General features: G+C 39.2%; 1 protein-coding gene across 8 annotated transcripts in view; it reads right to left on the reverse strand.

Annotated features, from left to right (window-relative positions):
* Positions 1-27,746, reverse strand: part of LOC143039346 (cell adhesion molecule Dscam1-like) — a 283,763-nt gene that overhangs the window by 64,623 nt on the left and 191,394 nt on the right. For 7 of the 8 annotated variants that reach the window (XM_076209353.1, XM_076209263.1, XM_076209795.1 and 4 more), the window contains exons 23-31: positions 25,994-26,149; positions 25,411-25,553; positions 22,514-22,664; positions 19,853-19,955; positions 19,488-19,654; positions 14,626-14,860; positions 13,923-14,099; positions 8,810-8,976; positions 2,924-3,155 (exon numbers count right to left, since the gene is read on the reverse strand). In XM_076209353.1, the coding sequence (XP_076065468.1) occupies positions 2,924-3,155; positions 8,810-8,976; positions 13,923-14,099; positions 14,626-14,860; positions 19,488-19,654; positions 19,853-19,955; positions 22,514-22,664; positions 25,411-25,553; positions 25,994-26,149 (1,531 nt within the window). The remainder of the gene's footprint in view (positions 1-2,923; positions 3,156-8,809; positions 8,977-13,922; positions 14,100-14,625; positions 14,861-19,487; positions 19,655-19,852; positions 19,956-22,513; positions 22,665-25,410; positions 25,554-25,993; positions 26,150-27,746) is intronic. The other variant, XM_076209878.1, reaches the window with a different exon arrangement.

Genomic DNA, 27,746 nt, shown 5'->3' on the forward strand with positions numbered 1-27,746 from the left:
TCCGTCCCCCTTTGCATATAAGGAGAGGACGGGGAGAAATCCCTTCGGGCTGCGTCAAAATTTACTCACACATACTACCCCACCCCCCACCCCCCCGCCCATTCCTCCTCATGCAGTCACAACATCATCCATATACAACCATTCTCCACTCACCTCTGTCTTCCGTCCTCTCCCTTCCTTCCTCAACAGACATTCCCCTCTTCCCCAAAGCCCCCTTCACCCCATCCATCCACCTCATCCTAGGACGTCCCCTCATGTTCACTCCCTCCACATCTGCCTTCCATACCTCTTTTACTAGTCTTTCTTCACTCATTCTTTCCATGTGTCCAAACCATCCTAATATTCTTTCATCAACCCTATCTCCCAAATCCTTTTTCACCCCTGTTCTCCTCCTCACCTCCTCATTTCTCACTCTATCTAGCCTAGTAACCCCCACCATACTTCTCAGACACCTCATCTCAAACACATTCAAACTCCTTCTCTCTTCTTCTCTTATGTTCCACGTTTCTGCCCCATACAATGCTGTTGGCACAATCACTCCTTCATACAGTCTCCTCTTCGCATCCATTCCCAAATGTCTATTTCTCATTACACTCTTTAAACCACCAAGGCATTTACTCGCTTCTCTCAATCTACATTCTACCTCCACCTTCACTCCACCTTTTCCTGCTACACTTGCACCCAAGTATCTAAAACTATCCACTTCCTCCAGTCGCTCTCCCTTAATGTTCACTTCCAGTCTACTGCCACTTTCACCCCTTGTACATCTCATCACCTTACTTTTACCCACATTTATCTTTAGCTTTCTTCTATCACATACTCTCCCAAACTCTGCCACCAGCTTCCTCAATCCCTCCTCTGACCCTGCCACAAGCGCAGTGTCGTCTGCAAACAACAGCTGGCTCACCTCCCACTTTTCTCCATTTTCTTTAACCATCTCCAATCCCTGCCTCACTACCCTAGCATTCACCTCTCGCACCACCCCATCCATGTATAAGTTGAACAGCCAGGGCGACATAACACATCCTTGACGAAGTCCCACCTTTACTTCAAACCACTCACTCTCTCCATTTCCAATCCTAACACATGCTCTACTACTCACATAAAAACTCTTGACAGCTCCCAAAAGCTTTCCTCCTATCCCATAAATCTGCATAACCTCCCACAGTGCCTTTCTGTCTACCCTATCATAAGCCTTTTCCAGATCCATAAAAGCCCAAAAAACATCCTTCCCCTTTCCTATAGCTTTCTCACATATCTGTCTTACCACAAAGATCTGATCTACACAACCTCTACCCGTCCTAAATCCACACTGTTCCTCACCAATTACTCCTTCTGTTCCTCTCCTAATCCTCTCAATTAAGATTCTCCCATAAGCCTTCCCTACTACACTCAACAGGCTAATCCCTCTGAAATTACTACATTCACACTTGTCCCCTTTTCCCTTGTAAAGAGGAACTATACAGGCACTACTCCAGTCCTCCGGTACTCTACCCTCTCTCCAGCAAACATTAAATAATCTCACCAACCAGTCCACCATCACTGAACCTCCCTTTTTCAGACATTCTGCATGACATCCATCCAGACCAGGTGCCTTACCTGCTTTCATCATCTTTACAACTGCCTTCACCTCATCCTTCCTTATTTCTCCTTATGATAATATTATTCAACACTCCTTCTCATAATGGCATAATTCAAAAAGTTAAATTATACCAAGCATATCTCCCAATTTTAAAAACTAATCAGGATTAAGAGCTTTTGTGAAAATATCTGTAATCATTCCGTCAGATGGATAATATTTCAAGCTTAACATTTTCTTGCCAATAAAGTCCTTAACATTGTGAAAGCTAATGTCAACATGCTTGGTTTTTGTACTTTGATTCAACGTAGGTTGAATCAAAGTATGTGACAAGGTCCTCCAGTCCATCAGGTGTGTTGTTCTTGAGGTAATCCATACCAGCATCATCATCCAGGGGCAATAAAGCAAGTCTATCCAGCATACCACAGAACTTGATGCCTTCATCAGATCTATACAGTCAGACAAGTCCCAAATCTTGAATCTCATTGCTCCTTTGCAGAAAAATGAAGCATGGTTGGGACACTACCAGCAGATGGTGTTCTTGGTCTTGATTTTTCTGGTGTAGAGATATTCTTCATGGCACAGTTTCAGGCTGCCCTTGTTACTCTTGATGACTTCCATGGTGTATTATGACATGACAAGCATAACCCTGCCTTATATATCCCAATTAAAATGTCTCAAACAGGGGGCTGTGACAGGGTCAGATACATGGTCAGTCCAGACATCATTAGCAGGTCAGGGGGTCAGGTCACAGAGGGTATGCATACCTTGGGTCAGGTCACTTGTGGGTGCGGGGTCAACAGCCAGGTCAGCGATTTGGATGGAATGTATAGTAATCTAACAAATTTAATTCTAAATGCACGAAATACATTTCCCTCCTCAAGTCAATATGGAAGAATAGCAATACTCCCAGATGGAAGACGGACAGGCTGAAACATGATATTGGAATAGAAAGAGGACTTTACGTAAGAATGAAAATGGGGGAACACCTTATATCCAAATATAACGATATGGCAAAACTGGTCATGTAAGTCAGAAATTTTAAGCTTTTATTCAAGAGTAATCAATGTGGTGCAAGAAAGGGAGGGTGGCATGGAATGTGTGTACTTTGACCTATAAAAGGCTTTTGATAAAGTACTTCACAATCAACTTGTGTGGAGATTGGTAGATTAAGAGGCTAACTACTTGCTTGGATGAAAGATTTTTTAATTATATCAGGAGAAGATACATGAGGACAGAAGTAAAGGATAAAATGTTAGGATGGAGAGCAGTGACCAGTGGAGTTCCACAAGGTTCAGTGCTTGCACCAATGTTTATCTTAAAAAAACAAAGCAAAAAACTAACTTGTTAAAGGCTGTAGCATAAATCTTGTATTGAGAGCTACACCGCAGATCTGTCAGGTTGTACTTGGAAATGGAGGCTGAAACTGTAACATTTTCCCAGTCGCTAAAATCAGGCTTGTAATGCAGTGTGTAGCCAAGGATAGGTGTAGTATCATCAGCTGTTGTGGGCTTCATTTGAACATAAATTTTGTTTGTGACTGTAGTTATAACTTCAATCTTGGGAGGTTGTGGTACTGTTGATAGGGAATATTGAATGTTTATTACATAGAAGTGATTTTTAAAAATAATATAAGAAAACAAATATCAAAAACAATTGTAAATATGGGGATACACCTAAGTTATAATGTATGGATATATTTTGCAAGATAAGCTAGATATTAAAATTGCAAAATTGAGACTTACCTATTACCATATACTGGAATACAGTCACTATCAGAGTTACAACGTATGCAAGTTACAACCACCCGTACTTATGACCATGTCTAGCAGATGCCTATTGTGAGTTTACTGTATATGTCTGGCAGCACAGTAAGAAAGGCCCAGGAAAAACGAGACTGGCTATGAACCTGAGCGCACTGAACAAATTCTTGAAACCCCTGCAATTCAAGATGGTGTCGGTGGCTCAGGTCCGGTCAGTACTCCGGGAGGGAGTTGGGTTAGCATCCCTGGACCTTGAGGATGCAGATTGGCATTTCCCCATCCACCCCCGATATCGCCGTTTCCTGATGTTCCAGGTAAGGAGGGAGACGTATCATTTTACCAGATTTCCTTTTGGACTCTCGCTTACCCTGAGGATCTTCACGAAACTAATGAGAGTGGTAGGCGCACGCTGGACGGAAGCGAGCGTCTCCACACTAATGTACCTAGATGGCTGGTTGATGCATTTGCCCACCGGGGAGGGTGCATCGGCTGACATCTCGGTGGCTCTGAGAGTGTTGGCAGACGTGGAGTTCGGGGTGGACTGGGACGGGTCTGCCCTCTCTCCCACACAGACTTTATTGGCTCGGGATTGAGTGGGACACAGTCAGCGCTCTTCGGGCGCTCCACTGCGTCTAGAGGGCGTGCTTCTCTCACACGTTCTCCCGCCGTTGGTGTGTGTGTGTGGGGGGGGGGGCTGTTGGGTTGCCTCAACTTCGCGACCCCGGCCCTTCCACTGGGCTGCTTGGTGCGCTGATGGCTGGCAGCACGGGAGGTCGACAGTAGCATACCGCTCCTCCCGCGCGACCTGCCCGGGCCGGTACCCTCAGCAGTCCACAGCTTGTTGCGTCCCTGGCTTTGGTCGGGGGCCCTGCGCCGATCGGTCCCATAGTCCCCGCCCCCACCTTCAATGGCAAGGGCGGCGGATGCCTCGGACATGGGGTGGGGCTTCCAGTCGAGCTGGAGACATCAAGCTTGCCAGGGATGGTCGGAAGATAGAAGGTCACTACACATCAACCTTCGGGAGCTGATAGTGGTGAAAGAATGACTCGAGCGACACCCCGAAATCTCCTGTATGAGTGTCTGCTTTGACGTAGACAATGTGACGGCAGTACAGTGTGTGCAGAGGCAAGGTACGGCCCGACCAGGTCCACTCTTAGCTCTGTCGGAAGACATCTTCGCCGAGGCATCACGCAGGGCCATATCACTCTCGGCGAAGTATGTTCCGGGCCGGGAGAACGACTGGGCGGATACTCTATCCAGGTTTCAGGAGACCTCCGTGGAGTGGCAACTATGCCCACAAGTGTTCGAGTCGCTCTCCCTCTGCTATGGCACCCCATAGGTGGACCTGTTTGCCTCCCTAGACATGACCCAGCTCCACCTCTGTTCTTCTTTACCTTATCCTCCTACCACAACGGACTCTTACGAGTTCCACCCCTTCTCATGGTATGACCTTGCCTGCATCCCCTTTGTGTAGTGGCGAGGGATTTTACTCAGGAAAGATGGGGTCTCGCCTGGTGGAAACGCTCTTCAGTATGGGGGCATCTCATCACCTGAATGACATCATTTGACGTCTCGATCTGGACTCCGTCCTACTAGGCTGTCCATTCTCCTCCCACCTGCCCTCGTCTCATGCATAGCTTCACTGTACAGGTTTCTTTCAGCCGATAATATTTCTTTGTTGCGGCTCGTGCGCTTAAATTATTTTTATTGGCTTAAGAAACCTGCACAGATTTAGGGTCCCTCCCTCCTCCCAGAGGCGAAGCCTTCATTTCTCATGGAAGTGAGCATACATGCCTACAAGTTAGATGAGATGGTAGTGTGTGCAAAAACAATACACGAATTTAAAAAGAGTCGAGATAAAATGAGATATGATGACAGGACAACATGAGCATACCTCCCCTTCCCGTAAAATGGAATTAGGTAAATACAACTAGGTAAATAAACACACACACACACACACACACACATAAACTTCTTTGCAGATGATGCAAAACTATTGAAGAGAGTGAGTAATCAAGAAGACTGTAAATCTTTTCAGGGAGATCTGGACAAAGTCTGGAACTGGAGTAAAATGAATGAAGTGAATTTCAACATTAAAAAATGTAGTATAATGGAATTTGGAAAAAGCAAAAATAGAATATCTGGCAAATACAAAATTGGAACAAAAGAAGTTACAGAAGTAAATTCAGAAAGAAACCTAGGAGTGACCATTTTAAATGACATGACACCAGACAAACATGTAAATAAAATAGTTGGAGAAACCTACAACTTAATAAGATCAATGAAAGTGGCCTTCGACTACATGGACAAGGAGATGGTAAAGAAAATCCTAGTTACACTGATAAGACCAAAATTAGAGTATGCAGTGACACTATGGTCACCCAGTACCAAAAAAAAAAAAAAAAAAAAAAAAAAAAAAAAAAAAAAAAAAATAATAATAATAATAATAATAATAATAATAATAATAATAAAATAAAGTAAAAATAAAATAATGAAACCAGAAATAATTCAAAGAGCACTAACAAAGATGGCACCAACACTCAGTATGCTGACATATGAACAAAGATTAGAAAAACTGAAATTATTATCTCTGGAGCAAAGAAGAGAAAGAGGCAATTTGATATCCATATACAGAATTATGAAAGGGATGGAAATCCTTGACAGAGATGATCTACTTAAATGGGACAATAGAAATACAAGGGAACACAAGAAGAAACTTAAAAGGAAAGTTACAGAAGAGATCTGAAAAAGAATAGCTTTCCACAGAGTGATAGATACATGGAATAAATTAAAAGATAAAACAATGAGTGCTAAAACTATACACGACTTTAAGAAAGAACTCGATGCGGGACAGAGGGAAAACAAGAGGACATGTAATGAAACTTAAAAAGGATGAGACCTGAAAAAGAACAGCTTCCCACACAGAGTGATAGATATATGGAACAAATTGGATGAAGAAATAGTGTGTGCAAACACAATACAAGAATTTAAGAACAAACTTGACCTTGCAAGATACAAAATACAGGTCACCACAACTAGGTAAATACTGTATTTGCTATCATCAACTCTCTTTTGAGACACGTCACCATCAACTCACCACTACAATTTTTTCCTGGAACTCCATACTTCCCAATCACTCTGTCTATTGGTTAATTTTCTACCCTAGCATTAAGGTACCCAATACAACTACATTGACATTTCTTCCTAATCCCTCTATGTACTCATTTAAATCTATCCAAAAAACCTCGTTTTCCTCTATGCTCTTCTCACTACCAGGCCCATATGCACTTACAAAAACCCATATCTCCCTTCCCAACTTTACCTTCATCCACATTACCCTTGAAGAAACTTCCTTCCACTCCACTACATGCTTACCTATCTCTTCACTTACTAGTCTAGCCACCCCTTCTCTCCCTTACCCTCTCTTCACTCCTGAGAACCTCCTAACTATACTCTGAAACTCACACTCACCCCTCCCTTTCATCTTAGTTTCACTCAATGCCAGTACATCCATCTTTCTTCCCAAAAGCATACTACCTATCTCTTCCCCTTTACTCTTATTTGTACCACATCCATGGACATTAAAAGACCCAAACCTTAGGGTACTGGTAGGAAAACTCCTAGACCCTCTCATGCCTTTACTTTTTTTTAGGAATGTCCCCTGTGGGGTTACAGGTAACAGGATTCCTAATTCTATCCCCTTCCCATTTTTTGTCGCTTTGTACGACTCAAGTGGGAAGACTTGGTGGCAGCATTCTTTTCCCCCACAAGGTTAGGTGAAAAAAGGAAATGAATATTCAGAGAAATGGTACAGGACAGTAACAAGAGTGGGGAGGGGACAGCATAATGGAGGGACAGTCACAGTATAATAAAAGTGTCATCACTTCTCTATGAACATCAACTTCCTCTATCACAGGCAAAATGATGTGAGGCTCTGGTCCATAGGGACACCCCATTATTTGACCCTAAAGTATCAGCTGCATGCTACTTTGCCACAATGACATGCAGCCAATACCGCAGATGGGGAATGCTCGTCACTTTTTATTTATACTACCCTTGGCAAGCTGTCCTTTGGGACCTCTATGATTCCCCTTCTTTGGTGCAATATTGTCCTCAAGGAAAGAGGCACTGGTTATTGCCACTAAAATACTAATACTCTTGCAAGCACTCATGTGACTGTTAACAGAAACAGCATTTTTCAAATAAGTAGCTCTGTGATCCAAGTGCCATGGGCCGCAGGCCCTGATTTCATGCTCAACCAGACAACCTGGGCTTCTTACACTACCTGGTAGGAGTTGGATTTGTTTCTTTTGACCATGTTAAGTCAGAGGGAGACAAATCCAACTCCCAGGAAGCCCAGGTTGGTTGGTTGAGCACAAAATCAGGGTCTGGCAACCTGTGGTACTTGGATCACTCTCATGGAGCTACTCATATATATACAATTATTTTTCATCTTGATCATTTTTCATTAGATTTACTTTTCTACTATCAACTCATGCATTTTTTTTCTAATCTACTAAGTCTTCTTTATACTTATACCAGACACAAGATGTATGCATGACATTAATTCTGTACAACATACTGCCAAAAATCATACATATACCAAGGGCATTTTCCCCCTTATAAGGGAGGTGTCCAAAAAACAAAGGCATAAAAAACCACTCCCACCCATTCCATCCCTATCACACTCCACTTTCCTCCAACCTCTTCCCTCCCTCTTATCTTGGCACTTCCTGGATGACAGGTTATCCCTGCATCTTGTCCACTGCCCTGGGTCAGCAGCAGTGTCACAAGACACAGCACATCCACAGCAAGGCAGATTCATTAAATTGGTGACCCTCCCCTCTCTGTCCCCTCCCTCATGCAGAAAAGGAGAAGACAGGGAGAAATCCCTTTGGGCTACATCAAATTTTTCTTACACATACTCCCTTACCCCCCATTCCCCCACCCATTCCACCTCATGGATCACAACATCATCCATATACAACCTTTCTCTATTCACCCCTGTCTTCTGTCCTCTCTTGTCCTTCCTCAACAGACATTCCCCTCTTCCCCAAAGCCCCTTTTACCCCATCCAATTTACATAAAAAAAATTGAATATTCTATGTACAACATATCAATATCAGGAGTAAATCTTATGCAAAATTGACAAAGACAACTTAATAGCCAGTAATAAAATTAGTACTGTGATGCATCTGTTCATGCCATTAGTAATGAGAGACTTGCTCATGCGCCACATTGAAACAGGGCTCTGACTTCCCACATACCTGCAATGCATTTGTTATTTTCAATGACTGGATAAATTCAGTTTTTGTTGCTTTCTTGGGAAAATATAGTAGCCTATTCCATATTCTGAATCTAGTTATTTTGGTTTTACTGGACATTCAAGACAAATGAGAAATAACAAGACATTTTCCTGTTGCTTTAAAGCCAATTTGCTTTGTATCAATAATGTTCATGAACTTACCACTAGTGAGTGTAAGAGTGGCGCATTCATACTCAGCTACAGAGGAACCGGCAGTGTTGTGAGCAGAGATGCGGAGGTTGTACCAAGTGGCAGGGGTCAGTTCCAAAATCACATAATTGCCTGAGGGTTTGACCTGATTGCTTGCCACAGTCCAATCAACCTGATGCCTGCATTGTACAACAATGTCAGTTTCAAATCTGCATAAACCAATTAACAGGCAGAACACATAGTCATCTGACATTCTTATGCATACAACCATATGAAACAAATCTTTTCAGTAATGGAATTGATTACCTAATCAACGGCAACAATAAAAAATACATAACTTTCAAGTTATGAGTGTCTGAACCACACTATTAATCATCTTTCCTAATTGAAGTTAAATTAGATTTACCTTGGTCTTTGGATCACGTGTTGGACTCGTGATCGACAGCTATTTCCCTCCCGGAAGAGAGCTCAGAGCTTGTATGACTGATCTATGGGTAATGCTATGCCCCTTCACACACACACACCCCCAACTCCCCGCCCACGAAAGTCAGAGTAACGACCCAAAGCGCAGCGATACCGAAATAATTTCGGCCCTGGGCAGGATTCGAACCAGGTACTGCGAGCACCACCATACTTCCCAGTCCAGCGCTCTACCAACTGCACCACCGAGTCATGTGTAAGAGATGATAGAATGGATTTGTGTTTAGCAGGAAGAATTAATAATAACCCTTCCCTGGCTTATAAACCTGAATAACAAAAACAAAAATAATAAACACATATAGAAAAAAAAAATCTATATACCAAGGGCTTTTTCCCCCCTTATAAGGCAGGTAGCCAAGTCAAAAGACATGTAGCCACTCCTACCCATTCCAATCCCATCCACTACTCTTTCCTCCCTCTCATCTTAGCTCCTTATAGGTGAAGGGTCATCCCTGTATCCCACCCACTGCCCTTGGTCAGAAGTAATGCAGCAAGACACAGTACAATATATACCATATTTTTCGGACCATAAGGTGCACCTGTAATTTGCTATTCCCTGTCCTTACATAAGGCGCGCCTGACCATAAGGCGCACTTGGTCTCGTCATCGGATAACCATGCATATGTGAATGCATTCAGAACTGAACATTTTCGTTGCTGAATGAGAAAAATCGGTTGGGGTTTAGCAAAATTACAAAAATAAATGACATATTTTTTATTTTGGTCAGTGAAATCAGACCACCTCCATGGACGGTCTGCCCTGCCAATACCCCTAAAAAACAACATAAACACATTACGGGGATTGTGGGGAATAAAACCAACATTAGCAGTTTTATTCCCAGAATTCTCTATTCACTTAGAAATACAAGATTACAAATGACGGTAAAGTTTTAGTTTCGACCATGGGTGCAATATAGCAATAGAAAATTAATGATTAATTTTGTAAATTATAATGTATCAACGTAATATGCAATTTTGTGAGCGGAAATAAAAAACAAAAAAGATGCTAAAACAGATTTCGTAAGTGACGAAGTCGTGTCGGACGAATGGTACACCATGTTTGTTATGATAGATGCCGACATCGAAGAAATGAAAGGATGATAAATTTGTCTAACCTAACCTAACCTGTATTTAATAAATCATTACCTGCAAATTAAATGTCATTCGGCTCGTCCTCGTTGTCGTCGTCATGAGAGACGTTGATGGGCTTTTCAACCACTCTCTCAGCTTGCTGGGTATACAAAGTTCTTGCAGCTTGAAGGAATACATGTATCTCCGCTCCATAACATTTCTTCAAGAAAATGTACCTGGCGAGGTACTGTCGGAAGTACCGAGGCTGTCAATTGACAGATGACAAGATGGCGTCCCGATTCTATGCTACTGACTTTGTTCATTAGCATATTTGCTTGTAGCAAGGTATTTTTTATTTTCATTTCCGCCCACAAAATTGCATATTACATTGATATATTTTAATTTACAAAATTAATAATTAATTTTCTATTGCTATATTGCACCCATGGTTGAAACTAAAAAAATACCCAAATGACTAAAGTCTGAGTAGAGCGAGACTAGACCAATGCAAAATGGCTGTCTGTGTTGTGGACGCTATCATGTCATAGCCATGATAGCGTGAATGAATGCGGTGGCATGGACTCGAAAACTGTCGAAGTTTTCGCAATTTTCTTGTCAAGATACATGCATCTTGGTTATAACTTGGTTGTAACTTTTGCTAGGCCTATGCATTGTCGCTGTCGGCAGGCTAGCTATGAAATATGTCAAAATAGTACGTCACTGTCCGAGGCATTTTTTTGCACTGAAGCCACACATAAGGCACACCTCACGATAAGGCTCACCACCCGATTTTGGCCAATTTTAAGGATTTTGCCCGTGCCTTATGGTCCGAAAAATACGGTATATATATATTTATGGGTGAAGGGTCATCCCTGTATCCCACCCTCTGCCCTTGGTCAGAAGTAATGCAGCAAGACACAGTATAATATATATAAATATATATATATATATATATATATATGGATATATATATGGATATATATATATATGGATATATATATATATAATATATATATATATAATATATATATATATATATATATAAATAGATAAATATCAGTCATAGGCGTTGCGATAAGTAAAGAGATAATATCGCTTTAACTGAAAATTTATTGCTTATCATTTATCACTTTCAAATTTCCCACAATAAATCCAGGGATAAAGTAGAAGACGAAAAACCGTTACGGCGGGAGGTTACAGGCTCATTGTTACGCGGCAAACAGATATGGTGTTTTAAGTGTAAAAAAGAGGTTTTTAAATGCATACCGTATATACTCGTCTATAGGTCGAAATCTTAAGGAAAGTTTTTTAGGCCAAATCCTAGGGGTCGACCTATACACAAGTAATAATTTTGTTAGGTTGAAATCCAGACATGACAAGAAAGGCTAGGAAGAACTCTTACCTTTTCTTTAGGTTCAGAAATCAAAATATTTACCTATTAGTTACTACCAGTAAACAATGGGGACATAAAATACACGGTACGTACCAAAACATGTGAAATTCCTTCTAGATACGGTAACCCCAAACGGAATACGATAAACACCGGCTTTGGTGCCCAGTGTTTGGTTGTTGTGTATTTTCGTCTTCGTGATGTGTTTTATCGTCCTGCTTGTCTGGCACACTACTTCCAAATTGGTGGTTCTTAAAATATGTGTCAGGTGGGTAGCAACATCGCTGGTTGGCAACACGAGACGTCTTGTTGTGCTGTCCTGCTGCACAAAACGTCTCGTTTTGCCAACCATATTTTAAGAACGACCAATTTGGAAGTAGTGTGCCAGACAAGCAGGACGATAAAAGACATCACGAAGACGAAAATACACAACAACCACACACCGGGCACCAAAGCTGGTGTTTATCGTATTCCGTGATCAGGATGTGATCAAGTTTACATCGGAGAAACTTCATGCAACCTGAATACACGAATACGTGAACACAGTTCCGACGTCAGGCATGATGTCACCACCAATGCATGTGTGACACATAGAAACAAGGAAAACCATCTTATGGACTGGAAGAATGCAGAGCTGCTCATACGAGAACCAGACAAAATCCGCAGGAAGTGTTTAGAAGCAGCGATCATTCAAGGAACGAACACTATTGAACAAAATAGGGGCATGTTCAACATCTCGCCCCACATAATTCCCCTAATACCCATGGCCAGCAATTTTTTTTTTCTTTTTTAATATTTAAACCACCCTTTGTGAACATTTTGCCCACGGACGTTTGGGCCAGCATTCTCAACCTTTCCCAGTGTTCAATCCCCCTCCTCCTCTCCCTTCCCCCTACTTCTTTTCTCTCCCCGTTCTCTCCTTTCCCCTTATTTAATCTCAAGCATATGTATCTCAACTTGTACTTGAAAAGGCTGTAATAAGCGAAACGTCGAACAAATAAAGGCTCCATCCTCATATGGTGTTTAATTCGTCAGTCTTGTCGGCAACTGCTACTTTCATGAAAAAAAAAACTTGGTTATCAGTTCAAGTTTTTCACTGTGCTGAAATGGCAACTTCAGTGAAACTTATTAGATATCAAAATCAGTGAACTTGAAAAAACATACGTAAACTCGTGCTTATCCGAATGCTTTTTAACCGAATAATCGCATTAACCGAACAATTTCTCAATACGATAGCCATCGCTTCAACCGAACGTATTTGGATCTCAACCAAACATTCAAATACCCCGCTGCCTCTTCCGCCACCTGCAAGCTTCACCAAATGCTCACACGGTGGCAGCACACTCCACGTTTACACCTGATCAGCTGTTTATACTCTATAGAATATGTTTATGAACTATTATAAGCATTTCCATGCGTATGTTAAGTTTACAGGTACGAATATTGCAGATGACATTACCGCATAAAACTCTACGGGAATGAAAAATACAAAGTCGGATTAACCGAACATTTCGGTTAATCGGACATTTCTAATCCCCCTTGGAGTTCGGATAAGTGAAAGTTTACTGTACACCAAAATACATCAGAATTAATGAAGTGAAAAACCATAATAATCAATTGCTATACCAGGCAAGCCACGCCACTTCAAAGCATTAAGACAGTGGAATGCTTACAGCACCAAAACAAAAACAAGCCACTCGACCTATACATGAGGTATATGGAAAATTCCAGATTTTTTGCCAAAAATAGGGGGGGTCGACCTTTACACGAGATCGACCTATAGACGGGTATATACTGTAAGTAGCAAAAATAGAGTATTTTTGGATTTATCACAGGATTTATCGCTTTACGGTATCTTGGAAATTTATTGCTTTATCGTTATAGGACTATTTATCGCTTTATCATTATCGCTTTATCACAAAATCTATCGCTGCCCACCACTGATAAATATATAGATAAATAAGTACAAAGTAAATTCACCCATCCAACACCCATTTGTTTTCCCTTGTATCTTAGCTTCTTGTGGATGAAAGGCCATCCCTGTCCCTTGCCCCTTGCTCCTTGCCCACTGCCCAAGTCAGAGGCAATGATACAAGACATAGCACCTACAAGAAAATAAACATAATTAAAATAAATACTATGAACAAGTAAATAAATATAAGACTGTATAAATGTGGAGCATTACCTGGCTTTGTATTCAACAACGAAATAGTTCACTGGGCAGCCACCATCACCCCAAGCATTCAGGTGAAGAGTGATGGATGTTGTGGAAACTTCAACAAATTGCTCTACCTCAGGAACCTCTGGTTTCCTTCCCTTTGTGCGGGTGTTGACAGTCTCAGAGGGCTCACCAGTTCCAATCCTGTCCATGGTAAAGCCTCACATCAACATAACAATTAACCATCAATTGTCAACACTCATATGCCTGCTCCAAATACATGAAAGCCCTCTCTCTCTCTCTTTCTCACTCTTTGTGACAACTGTAGATTCACTCACCTTGTAGTATCAGAGAAAATGCAGTACAATTTTTGTAGCTTTAGATAAGAAATACAGTGCAATTTTTGTAGCTTTCAATAACTAATGTGTTACTTTAATACCTTAAGTCCACTGATAACAATCTGATACATACAAATACTTTTGTGATTGATTGATTTGATTTGGTTTAATGTCACAAACTCCCCCTTATCGGGAGGCTAGGACAGTGCCCCTTACAGAGGACTTTGTAGCATGGAATTTAATGAACCATACCCTTAGTTCAACTTGCCCCAAGCAGGGTTCGAATCATCGTTATCTTGACCTCCACCGCAAGTAATGACACCCTAACCTGCTCGGCTACTTTTGTAGTAACACAATAACCTTTCATGCACAGAAACTACAAAAACACTGACTTGTTGTAGGCTGAAGCATAAATCTGGTAGCGGGATCCACACCACAAGTTTTCAAGGATGTATGTACGAGTAGAAGGAGGAACTTGCACATTTTCCCATTCGCTGAACTCAGGCTTGTAGTACAATGTGTATCCATGGATGGGTGTGGTGTCATCAAAAGTTGAAGGCTTCATCTTAACTTCAATGCTGTTCATGGTTGTCGAGATAAGTTCAACTTCAGGAGGATGAGGAGGACCTGTGGAGATGAGAGACAAAGTGAATATTGATAAAACAATGTGTGGAAAGTATAAGAAGATAGAGCAAACTTGAGAATACTGAAAATGAATTACATGGATGGTGAGAATGGATCTTTGGATCCACTTAAAATGTCTGTCAATTAGGAAAATGAGAATGCAAAAGATATGAGTGATTGAAGAGGAAGAACTTGCACGGATCACATTCATGTAAAGAAACAGATGAAGAACATGTACAATTGATAAGAAACTGCATACAACGATGTGTGGAATTATATGAAAGTAGGTAACAGATATTTCTGGGTTAAAAAAAAAAAAATAATAATAATAATAATATATATATATATATACATAAATACATATGCCAAGGACTTTTTCCCTTTACAAGGGAGGTAGCCAAAAAACAAAAGCATAAAATCCACTCCCACCCATTCCAAACAACACACTCCACTCCCATTCACCACCCTCTCTCCCTCTTATCTTTGCTCCTCCTGGATGAAGGGTCATCTCTGCATCTTGCACACTGCTCTAGGTCAGAAGCAATCCAGCAAGACATAGCACATCCACAGCAAGGCTGCTTCATTTAATTGGAGACCTCCAACCTCTCTGTCCCCTTATGCAGAAAAAGAGAAGACGAGGAGAAATCCCTTCGGTCTGCGTCAATATATTATCCACACAGACAGCCTTACCCCCCCATCCCCCACCCACTCCCTTCCATGCATCACAGCATCATCCATACATAACCATTCTCCATTCACCCCTATCTTCTGTCTTCTCCCTTCCTTCCTCAACAGATATTCCCCTCTTTCCCAATGCCCCTTTTACTCCATCCATCTATCTCATCTTTGATCACCCCCTAATGTTCACTCCTTCCACCTCTGTCTTCCACACTGCTTTTACTAATGTTTCTTCACTCATTCTTTCTATGTGTCTAAATCATCCCAATACTCTTTCATCAACCATAACTCCCAATTCCCTTTCCATCCCTGCACTCCTCCTCACCTCCTCGTTTCTCACTCTATCCAGCCTAGTAACTCCTACCATACTTCTCAGGCATTTCATCTCAAACACATTCAAACTCCTCCTCTCTTCCTCTCTTATGTTCCATGTTTCTGCCCTGTACAGTGCTGTCGGCGCACTCACTCTTTCATACAATCTCCTAATAGCATCCATCCCCAAATGTCTATTTCTCATTACACTTTTGAATCAGCCAAGGCATTTATTTGCTTCTCTCAATCTACATTCTACCTCCACCTCCACTCCTCCCTTTCTTGCTACATTCACACCCAAGTATCTAAAGTATCCACTGCCTCCAGTCCCTCTCCCTTAATACTCACTTCCAATCTGCTGCTACATTCTCCCCTTGTACATCTCATCACCTTACTTTTACCCATGTTTATCTTCAAATTCCATCTTTTGCACACCTTCCTATACTTTGTTACTAAATTCCTTAACCCCTCCTCTGATCCTACTACAAGCACAGTGTCGTCAGCAAACACAAACTAGCTTATCTCCCATTTTTCTCCATTTTCTTTAACCATTTCCAATCCCCAGCTCATTACCCTTGTGTTTACCTCTCATACCACACCACCCCATCTATGTATGAATTGAACAGCCAATGTGACATAACACATCCCTGGCATATCCCACCTTTACCTCAGATTTTTGTAGTAAAGCACACACACACACATATATATATATATATATATATATATATATATATGTGCTTTACTACAAAAATCTGATCCATGCAACCCCTACCTGTCCTAAACCCCCACTGTTCCTCACCAATTACCCCCTCTGTTCCTCTCCTAGTCCTCTCAATCAAAATCATCCCATAAGCCTTCCCAACTACACTTAACAAAATGATCCTTCGAAGATTGAAATATTTAGATATGAAAAAGTTTGCTATGATGCAACTCACGAGACACTATAAAAGAAATTCATGAGGGGCATCTCTGTCACCACAGTGCGTAATGGAAGATCTATCTCCTCCCTTCCTCCCACTCTTGCAATATAGAGCAATTGAAATGCTACGGTTGGTAAAATCATGATCCATTTAGCTGTCAATTATCATGATGTTTCCAGGATGCACCACGTGGAGGTGGATCATACTTTTTCATATCTAAATATTTCAATTTCCAATCAGTGTCACTCTTCCAACCATATACGCTGGTACAACCATATTCAAAGACTGAAGATGATAATGAATAAGAGATGATGAAAGCCGTAAACTAATCGAGATGTGAAAAACCATGAGCAGTATGTACTCAAGTCATGTTCAATTTTGACTCATGAGATTGATTGGGTTAGAGGGAGGAAGGGAGCAAGACGCTGTGCTTCCACCACCCATCCAGTATCAAAATATAATCATATAAACCTTTCATTTTCTCTTTTGTGTCACTTTTTGGGATATGTGAAAGCACAGTCATATTCATGACTATTTTATATCACAGAAGACATGTTAAATTTTACAACCAGCCTCATAATGACTGGACACAGCGATAATAAGTAAAATGCTGTATAAACATTAGAATTATATTCTTTATCTTATACTTGCTATAATTGCTTTCTTTCTTTCTTTGCATTATCAAGATGGAAAGCTGTGAAATAGGTGAACAAGGACTGCTTCATCCCTAAAGGTACACGAAATTTGTGTAACTCGTATAGTCACTGAGGTATGTGAAGAAATATAAATACATTTTAAGAAAGCTTGAGGTTTCATCCAGCTCAGCAGGGGAAGGGTGAGTAGGGCTGCCAACCGAAAACATAGGATCGGCTGAGATTCACTGAACGCCGATACAGATAAATAAAAAAATAAATGAATATAGATAAGATAAAAGAATACCGTATATTTTTGTGTATAAGACGACCTTTGTATAAGACGAGGTACAAAATTAGAGCAAATTTTTATGAATCTATCTCATATCGGTAGTATAAGACAACTGCTGAATTACAAAAGCATCAGTGTATCAAACCTACCGTACAAAAAGAATTGTTTTGATTACGTTTATCAGCTGTTTTTTCTGCTTTTTCTCTTTTCTTTCTCATTACTTAACTGTATCCTTATACCAGATAAATCACTTACTGTGTCCTTATAAATTCAAAATAAATGAAATAACAAAGCAAATCATGTATCATGATTTTCTGAGAACACATGTCAACTAATTAACAAAAATGATTTGTTTACGTTCCTGGTTCGACGTAGCTCACTCCACCGCACACAACGGTTGGCACACAACAAAACCTAAAATAACTTTTCCGCCTGGTGTTTTGGTTCACTTTCACCCGAAAGGATGGATGGATGAGAGTGGTGTGAAATTATGGATTGACAATATTTGGAATAAACGGCCAGGTGGCATGAGAAATGAACGCAGTTTGTTGGTCTGGGATATGTTTAGGAGTCATATAACAGCGAATTCTAAAACACGGTTGGCACGAAGCAATACTGATATTGCTGTTATTCCAGGTGGCTTAACTTCTGTACTTCAGCCACTTGATGTAAGTTTAAACAAACCGTTTAAAGATAATGTTAGGTATCAATGGAACGAGTGGATGACGAATGGAGAGAAGTCATTTACAAAAGGTGGAGCTATGTGTAGTGCATCACTTGATGTTCTCTGCGAGTTTGTTATTAAAGCTTGGGAAAGTGTCAAGGTCAAAAGTATCGTAAAATCTTTTAAAATATGTGGAATCTCTAATGCCATGGATGGCACTGAAGATGATTTATTGTATGAAAGTTATGACGAAGCCGAAGTCGACTCACCGGAACCGGACTGGGATCCCTACGATGACGGCATATTTGAGGAATCTTGTGATATGTTCGAACAACTTTTCGAAACAGAGTGATGATTGTGACGAGTTTGAAGGGTTTTATATAAATAAATAAAGAAATAAAGTTTTAAGTTTAAAATGTAATGTAATGTAATTTGATTGAAAATAAAGGTTTTAGAAACACGTTTGATGTGTAATATTGATGATGATTAGAAATTAAGTTTTATAATTTTATAATTTTTAAATTTTCTATGTTTTAAATGCAACTACTGTAATATATTTTTTATTGATAAATGTTTTATGTACTGTAATCCAAAATTGTTATTTTGAGTCTTAAAAATTACTGAAAAGTTAGCGAAAGAAATAGGTTGCTATGAACGCAACTAGTGCTCAATGTTTAAATTTTTTTCAGCTGTGTTAAATGTGTTTACATAGAGTAGTTAAAAGTACCGTAATTTCATTAATATAGAATTATTCCTCAAATTTATTAACAATTGCCATTTACTATAAAGATATGCCAATAATATATAAGGTAAATATGGTTTAATTATCTTTATTACCAGTTCTTATCATAATGTGAATCATTTCCTGTGTATCGGTGGTTATCGGCAGGCTAGCCTACCAAGTCATCTCATGTAGAATTCAAGGTCTGATTTTTATAATGGTAGTATAAGACAACCCCCAATTTTAAGGGGGTGAATTTTTGGATTTTAGGGTCGTCTTATACGTGGAAATACACGGTAAGTAAAATATCCTCTATAAGGAGGCATTGTCCAAGCCTTCTCTGAGAGAAATTCATGATAAGAAACCACATCATAAAAAGATAAAAACCTTAATAATTTTGTTGTTACTAACCCTGAATAAGGAGTGTGTGAGTAACATTGTCTTGACCATAAGCATTCTCGACATGGCAGGTGTATTCTCCTGCATCATCCCTGGACACTTGGTGGATAAGGAGAGATCCCTCAGGAAGAACTCTTATTCTGTCAACACCTTCAAAAATTTCACCACGAATAGTCCACCTGAAAAATATAATTTTTATATAATCAAAATAATTGTTACTTCAAGTTTCACAAACTGGAAACCCACAATCATAACTGAAATGTGATTACAAAAAAAGAAAAAGAAACAAGAAAAATATCCCCATGTGAAATGCAGGAAATAAACATCAGTATTGGGATGTAAGAAGGAACTCCACTACCTAAAGTTATGAGACTAACCTGATGTCTGGAAAGGGAATACCCACAGCTTGGCACTCAAGTTTGACATCTTCCTTGTAAGTGGCCACATACTCATCATCAAATGATGCAATCTTGGCAGGCACTGTAGCAAAACAGAAACAGTGACTTAGGGATTATGAAATACATAAATAAGAAACACATACATCAACTTCTACATGATAAAACATAACAAAGGATTACAAAGGCGGAGCATGCCGACAGGAGACCTTTTGATCCATATCTAGGTCGGATGCAAAAAAAAAAAAAAAAAAAAAAAAAAATCATATTAATAATAAATTAAAACTATAATAATGTAAAAATAACAAATAAAATACATAAATAAATGCATAGGTATAGTTGAATAACAAACAAAAAGGTAAATAGTAAATGATTATAAATTGACATATAACTAATAATAAATGAAAATCAGAGACAAATTATAACAAAACAAAAACAAATAATATAAGATAAATTATAATCATTACAGCATCTTACTTAGGTATTTATCTAAATGATTCTTAAAGCTTCGAACTGAACTACATTGCACTACCTGTGCAGGAAGTTTATTCCATTCATTAACTACACGGTTGGCAAAGTTGTTTCTACCTACTTCCAAATTGAATCTATTTCCGGACAGTTTGAGACCATTGTTTCTTGTCTGATTCTCATTCAATGTGAAAATTTGGTCACTTTTGATGTTGTCAATTCCCTTTAAAATCTTAAAGACCTGTATCAAGTCACCTCTGAGTCTACGCTTTTTTAGGGAAAACAGATTCATGTGCTTAAGTCGATTTTCGTATGATTTATTTTTGATATTTGGAATCAGTTTTGTGGCTCGCCGTTGTACTTTTTCCAGTCTGTCAATGTCTTTAATGAGATTCGGTGACCATACGGAAACAGCATATTCCAAATGTGGACGAACTAACGATTTATATAGCTTGTTAATGAGTGATGGACTTTTGAAATCAAAAGATCGCGCAATCAATCCCAGAATCTTATTTGCTTTCTCAGAGGCTGAAATACACTGCTTGGATGATTTGAGGTCGTTACTGATAATTACGCCGAGATCTTTTTCACTATCCACTTTTGTTAACGAATTTCCAAATAACTTGTAATCGTACTTACTGTTATTTTTACCTATGTGCATTACCTTGCATTTACTTGTGTTAAATTTCATTAGCCACTTTTCAGACCATTGCTGTAATTGATCTAAATCTTCTTGAATATCTAATTGGTTTGAGTGATCATTTGCCACTCCGCACAGTTTTGTATCATCAGCAAATTTGGAAACAGTAGATTTTAGTCCATGGTCTATATCATTTATATATACTATGAATAGAAGTGGCCCAAGAACGGAACCCTGAGGAACTCCACTTGCAACACTTTTCCATCCAGAAGTTTTTCCATTTAAAACAACTCTCTGTTTTCGACCTTTCAACCATTTACTAGTCCAACCTAATAGGCTACCACTTATTCCATGCAAAGCTAATTTAGTAAGTAGTCTTTCGTGTGGGACGGTATCAAAAGCTTTTGCAAAGTCTAGATATATTAAATCTATATTGTTTCTTTTGTCATAATTCAAGATAACTGTGTTGTAGAATTCGAGTAAGTTAGTCACGCAAGAACGTTTCTGTCTGAAACCATGCTGGCTATCATTTATCAAACGGTTACTTTCTAAATGATATTCGATATCATCTCTGATGATAGTTTCCATTATTTTTCCTACGATCGAAGTCAAACTTATAGGCCTATAGTTATTTGGTTTCTTTTTGTCACCTTTTTTGAATATGGGAGTAACGTTAGCTAGCTTCCATTCTCTTGGGACATCTCCGGATATGATGGATTTCTTGAAAATAATTTCTAATCGAACAACAATCTCATTTTTCATTTCCTTTAAGATTTTTGGATGCCAACCGTCAGGCCCTGGTGTTTTATTAACTTTGAGTTTGTCTATACACCTTTTAATTTTTTCTTTTGTTATATTTACCGTATTGAGTAAGTTTACCCCAGACTTTTCACAGGTTTCAGTTTGGAATTCACTTTGAGGTGTTTCGTTTACGAATACCGAGCTAAAATAATTGTTTAAGATATTACACATTCCTTCATTTGAATATTCAAGTTGACCGTCAGCAGATAATAGTGGACCAATGTGATTCCTAACAACCTTTTTATCTCTAATGTAACTATAGAATTCTTTGGGATTCTCTTTGGATTTCTCAGCGATGTTCATTTTGTATTGTCGTTTTCTTTTTCTTATTGTCTTTTTTAAATCTCTCTGTATTGATACATAACTTTCATAGTCATTAGATGCACCCGAGTACTTATATTTCTTATAAGCCTGTCTCTTTTTAGCAATACTTTTTTCAGTTTCTTTGTCGAGCCACTTTGGGCGAGCCTGATTTGGGGGACGTCTGTCCTTAAAAGGAATGTAAGTTTGAATCATCTTAGTGAGCGTATTTTGAAATATTTCCCACATCTGATCTACAGGCCTTTCGTTTAAATTTGCCTCCCATTTAATGATTATGTCAAAACATTGTTGTACTTCTGACATACAAACAACATAGTTTACATGATGCAATGCAACACTTGTTAATTAATTCCTCCTCTACTTGTTATGACATCATCTTCCCATGGCTCTTTATGAAAAATGTAAATATTCACCTTTGTTTAAGAGTTTAAGATGGACAGGCTGGGATGATTCTCCTTCTCCAAAAGTGGTGGATGCAGTGACCCAGAAGACATAGTCCTCATGGTGCTTCAGACCAGTAGCTTCATAGCTCTTCTGTGATGGGGGAAGCTTCTTTGGATGTGCCTGTAGAGATCGTCAAAAAATGAGGGATGCAATGCAACATTAGTATACCATTTCTATGATAGATCCTGACCATATATGAACAGCTGAAGTGCAAAACTTCAAACAACCTTCTACTTGACACTTTTTCTCTTATACAAGTAACAATAGAATATCAGGGCAATATAAAACTGGTACAAAGGAAGTTAAAAAAGTTAGCTCAGAAAGGGACCAAGGAGTAATTATCAGCAAAGACATGTCACCAGACAAGCATATCAACAAAAAAAGTCGGAGAAACCTTCAATTTACTAAGATCAATGAAAAAGGCCTTTGATTACTTGGATAAAGAAATGGTAAAGAAAATATTAGTTACACTGATAAGAACAAGATTGGAGTACTTTGTGACACTATGGACACCTAGTACTAAAAAGAATATAAAGAAATTAGAAAGAATCCAAAGAGCAATGACAGCAATGACACCAACACTCCAAATTGACATATGAACAAAGACTGTCCAAATTGGAACTACCAACCCTGGAACAAAGAAGAGAAAGAGGAAATCTATTGGCCATTTACAGAATCATGAAAGGGATGTAAGTCCTCAACAGAGATGATTTATTAAAGTGGGATAAAAGAAACCAAGAGGACATGAAAAAAAAAAAAATAATAATAAAAAAAGGATAGTTATAGAAGAGATCTGAAAAAGAACAGCTTCCGACACAGAGTGGTGGATATCTGGAATAAATTAGATGAGGCAACAGGGTGTGCAAAAACTGTACAAGAATTTAAGAACAAACTTGATGATGAAAGATACAAAGATGCGTCACTACAAGCATAGCTCCCTTCCCATATAATACAACTACCCGTATATACTCGTCTATAGGTCGATCTCTTGTATAGGTCGACCCCCCATTTTGGCCAAAAAATCTGGAATTTTCCATATACCTCATGTATAGGTCGAGTGGTTTGTTTTTGTTTTTGGTGCTGCGAGCACACTGCCTTAATGCTTTGAAGTAGCATGGCTTGCCTGGTATAGCAATTGATTATTATGGTTTTTTCACTTCATTAATTCTGATGTATTCTGGTTTATGTTTTTTCAAGTTCACTGATTTTAATATTTAATAAGTTTCACTGAAATTGCCATTTCAGCGGAGTGAAAAACTTGAACAGATTGCCAAGTACGGTAGATTACCAAGTACGGTATTCGGAATAAACTGGCTAGGCGTGTTTCGTTAGAAAAATTTTTTAACCAACACTCAGAGTTAGTCTTGTAATCTCAACTGTGCGGATGATCAGGCTAATGATAATGTGGAGGAGAAAGATGATGTTGATGTTCCTATGGCTGATGAGGTTGATTCGTATGACGATACTCGACACAGAAGTGAGTGGGAGGAGCTGTTTGGTGGTGAAGATGACGACATCAAGGAAAACGATTTTGGTGGATTTCAGTTAAAATATTTAGGATTATACCATGTGTCACTGTAACAGTAACAAGTTGGCAATACTGAACAGTTTGTTTTCGTGATGGTGAGATCCATGCATTGTTTTGGTAATGGTAACAATAACATATACCATGTAGAAAGCTAAATTTGGGTAAATTTTTAGTTTCGACCAAGGGCGCAACATAGCAATAAAAATTGATTATTAATTTTGTAGATTATAATGTATCAACGTAATATGCAATTTTGTGATCGGAAATAAAAAAAACAAGAAAGATGCTAAAACATTTCGTAAGTAATGAAGTCGTGTCGGATGAATAGTACGTCATATTTGTTATGATACATGCTGACGACAAAGAAATGAGAAGTTGGCGGGCTTTTCAACTACTTAGCTTGCTGGCTATACAAAGTTCTTGCAGCTTGAAGGAATGCATGTATCTCCGCTCCATAACATTCCTTCAAGAAAATGTACCTGGCAAGGTACTGTCGGAAGCACCGAGGCCGTCAATTGACAGACAAGATGGCGTTCCGATCCTATGCTTGTGGCAAGGTATTTTTCATTTTCACTTCCGCCCACAAAATTGCATATTACGTTGATACATTTTAATTTATAAAATTAATGATTAATTTTCTATTGCTATATTGCGCCCATGGTCGAAACTAAACTATATAAAAAAAATAATAATAATAATAAATTTGAGAATATCACAGCATTTCATTATTTTTTAAACAATTATGGGTATTGTAATAGTATACATGATATAATAAGCTCGCCTGTGTTAAGAAATTTAACAAACAGGTAAAACCACAGTATGGGGTTACCGTATCTAGAAGGAATTTTACATGTTTTAGTACGTACCGTGTATTTTATGTACCCATTGTTTACTGGTAGTATTTAGTAGGTAAATATTTTGATTTCTGAACCTAAAGAAAAGGTAAGAGTTCTTCCTAGCCTTTCTTGTCATGTCTGGATTTCAACCTAACAAGATTATTACTTGTGTATAGGTCGACCCCTAGGTTTTGGCCTAAAAAAAATTCCTTAAGATTTCGACCTATAGACGAGTATATACGGTATGTAAAAATACACACTAAGGAATTCACACTGAAAAGCTCCAATATATTGTTCATTTATAATGCAAGCAACTCCATAAAACCTTTAGGGTATCACCCCTGACATAAATCAAGCCATTTTCATCAGTTTACTCTCAAATAGTACAAGAAATGCTGGAAGATAAAAAGGAAGAAGAAGAAGAAGAAGAAAAGAGACAGAGTAAGAGTAAAAGAAAGTAGATTGGAGGAGAAAGAATAACAATTCTCAATGGTGTACATACATCACTGTCAGCTTTTCCATGTTCCTTGAAGTATACAGTGTACTGTGTGATGATGCCATTAGGGCGCTCAGGTGGCTGCCATAAAACCAAGATGCTCTCAGCTGACATAACCAGTGCTTTTACAGAGGCAGGAGCTTCAGGAACTGCGAAGAAAAGTATTTTAGAAGTTCAGTATTGAGCCTTCAAAGATTTTACAGTGATCATACCTCTAGAAATTACTTACTTTTTTATACACATTACCAGATCTACTTAAAATCAGATGCAATAATAACTGAAATATACCTTTCATTGGTATTGATGATTTGTACAACCATTATGGCTGTTATTAGACAATTTTATTCAGCTGAGGGTTTGCTTGGTGAGAGGAAACCTATCTCAATCCTTTCACTCAAGCTGGCTATTCATTCATCTGTTCTGGCTGTATCCAGGTGATTCTATCCAGCCAAAGTAAACTATATGTAGTGATAGGGTTACAATATACTTATAACTGCACAATCAAACCAGCTTCTTAACGAGTTGAAACTTATTGTGTAATTATGCATTTCTATGACAGATTCCTGCCAGTGCACTTTGTAATACTCACTGTCTTGATCAGTCTGGCAATGAATGGGGTTAGAGCGAACACCTTCACCTCCAGATGTGAAAGCCAGAACCTGAATACTGTAGTTGGTGTACTTCTGCAATCCATGCAGGTGTGTCTCCGTTGAACTTGTGATCTTGGTATCCTTGCTTTCTTCATCTGTAAAGAAAATACATATACACATACATACATACAAAAAGCCTTTTATCCCTTATAGAGTGGATGGCCAATCAAAGCCATCTTACACCCATTTCACCCCATTTGTTGCCCCTTCCATCTTAACACCTTGTGGATGAAGGGTAATCCCAATTCCCCACCATACTATTTGAATCTAAGGCAATGCAACAAGACATAGCACTTCCACAGCTGGAATCTGACCGCCAGAGCTAGCTTACACCCACCACTTCATTATATGGCAGCCTACCCCACCTCCACATCCACTCAAAAATTTTACAGAGCAGAGAAGACTATTCCTACAAGCCACATCTTCTTTTCATCTGTTTTACAACCACAACCAAGAAAATATGATTCAGTTTAACATCACTAACTCACCCTATCAAGAGGCTAGGATAGTGCCCCTTACAAAAGACTTTGTAATGTGGAATTTAATTAACAGTGCCCTTGGTGGCAGGGCTCAAACTGCCATCACCTTGACCTCCATCACAAGTAGTGACATTCTAAACCACTTGCCAATCTTCTAACTTCTCTTCCACAAAACATAAAATTCATAACTAATACGTAGGATATGGATGTATGTGCTGCAAAACTGGGTACATAGTAGGAATAACTAGGGAAATTGGTACAAAGGAAGTTAAAAAAATGAACTTGTAAAGGGACCTAGGAGTAACTATCTCAAATGACATGACACCAGACAAACATGTCAACAAATTAGTCGGAGAAACATTTAACTTATTAAAATCAATGAAAGAGTATAAGAATGATTTGGACACATGGAAAGAATGAGTGAAGAAAGACTAGTAAAAGAGGTATGGAAGGCAGATGTGGGGGGAGTGAACATGAGGGGACATCCTAGGATGAGGTGAATGGATGGGGTGAAGGGGGCTTTGGGGAAGAGGGGAATGTCTGTTGAGGAAGGACGGGAGAGGACAGAAGACAGGGGTGAATGGAGAATGGTTGTATATGGATGATGTTGTGATGCATGAGGTGGAATGGGTGGGGGGATGGGGGGTGAGGTATGTGTGAGCAAAATTTGACGCAGCCTGAAGGGAATTCTCCCCATCTTCTCCTTTTATGCATGGGGGGACGGAGAGGGGGGGTCGCCGATTTAATGAAGCGGCATTGCTGTGGATGTGCTGTGTCTTGTGACACTGCTTCTGACCCAGGGCAGTGGACAAGGTGCAGGGATGACCAGTCATCCGGGAGGTGCTAAGATAAGAGGGAGGGTGGAGGGGTGTGGAGTGTATTCAGGGATGGAATGGGTAGGAATGATTTTGTGCCTTTTCCTTTTTGGCTACCTCCCTTGTAAGGGGGAGGAAGCCTTGGTATATGTATGTAAGATCAATGAAAGTAGCTCTTGACTACATGAAGAAATGGTAAAGAAAATACTAGTTAAACTGATAAGACCAAAATTGGAATATGCAGCATCACTATGGACACCTAGTACAAAAAAAAGAAAAAAAAAAAAATAGAGTGAATTCAAAGAGCAACAACAAAGATTGCACCAACACTTTGCAATTTGACATATGAACAAAGACTGGATAAACTAAATTTACCAAAGAAGAGAAAGAGGTGATTT

The sequence above is a fragment of the Oratosquilla oratoria genome, chromosome 1 (assembly GCF_046742065.1).
Source record: "Oratosquilla oratoria isolate Oo_2021 chromosome 1, ASM4674206v1, whole genome shotgun sequence".
Taxonomy (NCBI): domain Eukaryota; kingdom Metazoa; phylum Arthropoda; class Malacostraca; order Stomatopoda; family Squillidae; genus Oratosquilla; species Oratosquilla oratoria.